General features: G+C 35.7%; 1 protein-coding gene across 1 annotated transcript; it reads right to left on the bottom strand.

Moving 5' to 3' along the window:
- Positions 1-2,839: 2,839 nt before the first annotated feature.
- Positions 2,840-3,966, bottom strand: LOC110027000 (glycine-rich protein 23-like). The gene is made up of 2 exons (XM_020728251.1): positions 3,949-3,966; positions 2,840-3,175 (listed from the first exon to the last, which is right to left on the bottom strand). Exons 1-2 carry the CDS (start codon positions 3,964-3,966, stop codon positions 2,840-2,842), a joined length of 354 nt encoding a protein of 117 aa, XP_020583910.1.
- Between the last annotated feature and the right edge of the window lie 245 nt (positions 3,967-4,211).

The raw sequence follows: 4,211 nt of genomic DNA, 5'->3' as shown, positions 1-4,211 counted from the left end.
TCTACCCCCTGACCTAGACTATTCATGCAATTTGGGATATCATTCGACGCAAGTATGACTCAACGTACTTGTCGTGGAAGGAGATTTTGATGGCCATTCGAGACATTTGGTTTCAGGAGTTTGCGGTTTATATCATTCACAAATATCTTATTTTGATTTTATTTATTTATCAAACCAACATAATCTCTATAATTTTGCAGAAACAATTCTCCTGGCGTTCTAAACTTGATGCACACATCCGACACAACTTCGAGCGCAAGAGTAGCGATCGCCTCCGAGACATGTTTGATGATATTCAGATCAAGACAGTATCCTCTGTGGCTTGGAGAGATTGTTTTTGCAATGCTGCTTTGGGTCTAAAATTTTTTTAACTACCAAAAGACGAGGGACATAAAATGGCTCATAAGATGAGAAAATGTGGGACACTGGAAAATGAAAGAATACAGAGAGGAATACTATCTTCATTATAGCTTTTTGCCCTCTCTTATTATAAATAAAAGAGAGAAAATATATCAAAATAATAACAATCATATAACAAATAGTGTGGCGCATCTATATAGTATAATGTTGTCCAAATATAAAGAGAACTGATGAACTCACTGAGCTTATTTAATTGAACCGATTGAATGAATTGTTTTAACTAAACAAACGAACTTGAATTGTTATTTATCATATGAATCAGTAGAAGTCGGTTGAGTGAGTTTGTTCGATTGTCCGTCTGACTTAAGGCGGATAAGTTTATTGTCTCGTGTTTTCTCTAAATATACTTAGAATATTGTGATTCTGTCAAATGCTTGATTCTAGTGCATATTATTGAACTCGTTCATAAGATTAAAGGTGGATAAGTTTATTGTCTTGTGTTTTCTCTAAATATACTTAGAATATTCTGATCCTGTCAAATGCTTTATTCTAGTGCATATTATTGAACTCGTTCATAAGATTTTTAGTTATATAAAATTGAGCTCGTGGTTACTTAGTAGATAAGATTCTACAAAAAAAGCAATCAAATTAACGCTAAATATAATTCCTATTGTATGTATACAAATATGTCAACACGAATCTCAAGGCAGATAAACACAAAAGTATGACACTGACGATCAAGCATAGTTGTTGAAGACCGTCTTGAACTGGATGTTGGCAAGGGAGGCCTCTTGTCCGAACGATCTACGGAATGTGTCAAAAAATGTTCCACAAGGCATAGATCAGTTCTCAAGATGATCAACATGAGACTCTTTCGGATTAGATATCGATCAAGTCAAGACTTATAAGACGATCGACAAATATCATCGATTGAATCAGCACCCGGTTTTATTATATGCAAATAACATTGTATTTATCAAAAAATCTCCCTGAAAAATTAATAATGAGGGGGCTAATAAGTACTTTTGTAATGCGGTGACCTATGTTTATAAATAGGGGTCTATGTCATGAGTAAACGACTCATTTACCGTCCCCAACTGTGCTCTCTCTCTCTCTCTCAACACTTTCTAGCAGAATATTCTATTTCTCGGGTGATTTTCTCGAACACTTTTGGATTCAACACCTATCAAATGCCGATTAAAAGCATTACAGAAAAAACAAAAAGAACAAATGCATAATTATATAAATAAGACCTGCTGATTGTAGAATTGGGTGTATATATGTCATTCTCTGATTTTAATTGATTTTTCATAAATATACTTTTCAAGAGTAAGCTAGCTGTTGATTAATACGACTGATTAAAGAGAGCTTGTCGCATGTGAGGGATTCCTATAAAAAAACTTAATACCCAAAACAATTTCAATAGGTATTTTTATTTTATTTTTAGGTGCCATTCCATGTATATGTTTATTAATAAAGATTTAAATAGTATTGCACTTAATGGAGGAATCCTAAATTATTTCTTAATTTTACTTGAGTTTAATGCCCACTTCATTTGTAGAATCAAATATATAAGCACCGATAAGTTAATTTATTTTCATTTTAGTTAAGATTAAGCTTAGGCTATCATAACAAATTCTACAACATTAATTAGTTTAGTTAATTATCTCAGTTTAATCTAAGCCCTAATTAATCAATAGTAGGAAATAGTGGTTCCTTCTTGTCATCAATTCCTCCCCAATCAAGTAAACAAACCGCGTGATTTACTCATTCAAATATGCACTAAAATAAAAAACAATTAGTCAAAGTTTCATATTAACTAAATTAAAGCTCTTAAAAATATATTGCTTGTGATGGGAAATTGACAAATGCCAAATTGGTGCACTCGTTCAAAGCCTTCTGAAGTCTCCTATTCATAGAGCTATTCATCCAAGACTTTATCTTATTTGAACAAATAATAAGTACTACATGCAAAGGACATTCAACAAGGGAAAATATTGAAGAGAGAGAGAGAGAGGAAGTGTGAGCATGTCCCTCCTCTCTCTCTCTCTCTAATGTACTTGCAGCTAATAGGAGAAGAGAGAGAGAGAAGAAGTGTGAGCATGTCCCTCCTCTCTCTCTCTCTCTCTCCTCCTATTGGTTGGTCGCAGGTGCGTGCAACATATTTAATATTTTCTCCTCAACAAGACAAATAGTGAGCGAGAAAATGCATTACACATTGAGCTTAATGCTAATTATATGTACGCATTAATGACTGAGTGATTCATTAAACTATATATTACTCACAAAATAATTATAGGATTTTATCTTATTAATCTCGCATATCACTAGTTTCTTTCTTACTTTGTGTAGGAACAAACTTATAAATTAACACAAGTGAAACTTAACTCTTGTAGAACAAAAATTTCGAAACTAAAAATGATAGGAGCCCTATTTTTTTCTTGTACTAGAGAAACACAAGACCAACAAATTAATTCTGTCATCCACCACCGCACCCGCCGCCCCCGCCACATCCTCCACCACCGCCACCGCCACTCCCACACCCGCTAGCGCCACCACCACCACCGTCACTTCCTCCACCACCACACCCGCCACCACCACCGTCACCACCACTAACACCACCGCTATTAGCAGCAGTACCAACCACAAGACCAGCCACAAGGCCAAGACCAACGCCACAAGCCAACCCGCCAGAAGCCAATCCCATCCCACCTCCGTCGCCTTTCAGAGCCCTACTGCCACCATCACCGCCACCGCCATAATATACGACGTTCTGACTCCGCTCACGTTCTGACTCCGCTTCTTCGCCGTCTTCCTACGCCCTACGCATGACAAAACAACAAAGGCCATAACCGCAGTCGCGAAGCAAAGCATGAAGAGAGGTCCGATAAATGTGGAGCCGCTCCATGCTCGAGTTGTATCAGCGACTTCCTTCAATATTCGTGCCATCTTTATTGATTCACATCATCCTGAAGACGGACCATTTTATAGGCTCAAAAAAGATTACTAAAGTTTTTATTGCAGTTTCAGAAATTTCAAAGAAGTTTTGTGGAGAAGAAGACATATTTTCTTGAATATGATAATTTAGATTTAGTCATCAGCCGATTTTACCTTTTTTCGTTAGTGGTTTTTTTAAATGTCGAGGTCGTCGGATGAGTCAGTCAATAGATATGTTGGGTTGCTTGCCTTGCTGAAATGAAGATTAGTTAGAGCGTGTACGCCATTAAATCCAAAGTGATTTTTGAGTGAATTCATTCTAACGCAAATGAAATGTCCACGATAAACACTGAAGGCACGATCACATACATATCACATTTTTTTTTATGTATTTACATTTCTAACACCAAAACATTCATATTTATATGCATACCACCCAAACCTCTAACATTACCTCAAAAATACAGTCAACACAATTTTTTTAAAAAGTGGAATACAATTTTTCATTCATGAGATTATGAAGCCATGGTGTGTCATAAGTAGTATATACATCAAATTTTGGGTGTTAAATGTGTTGATACATAAGAATTGTGTGGTTTGTTTGTAAATTTTCGGATAGTCTCATTATCCCACAAGTCATCCATTAAATACTTGAGCCATGAAAGCCATGGTCTAATAGTTTGATTCTATTGAAAACTTCTAACATCATTTTGTTTTTATTTCATGGTCTTTCATGATAAGAACTCAAAGTAAATAAATGTGTGTGTGTGTGTGTGTGTGTGTCACACAGATACAGATCTGTGTGTGTGTACACATATACGTATGTTTCTACGTGTGTGTATGTGTGTACACACACACTCACACATATAAATGTAGATAGATACATATATGCATACATATATACGTAGATAGAT

This window comes from Phalaenopsis equestris, unplaced genomic scaffold (assembly GCF_001263595.1).
Source record: "Phalaenopsis equestris unplaced genomic scaffold, ASM126359v1 Scaffold000411, whole genome shotgun sequence".
NCBI classification, from domain to species: domain Eukaryota; kingdom Viridiplantae; phylum Streptophyta; class Magnoliopsida; order Asparagales; family Orchidaceae; genus Phalaenopsis; species Phalaenopsis equestris.
Note: the sequence above shows the minus strand (reverse complement) of the source record. Positions and strands in the feature narration are given on the sequence as shown.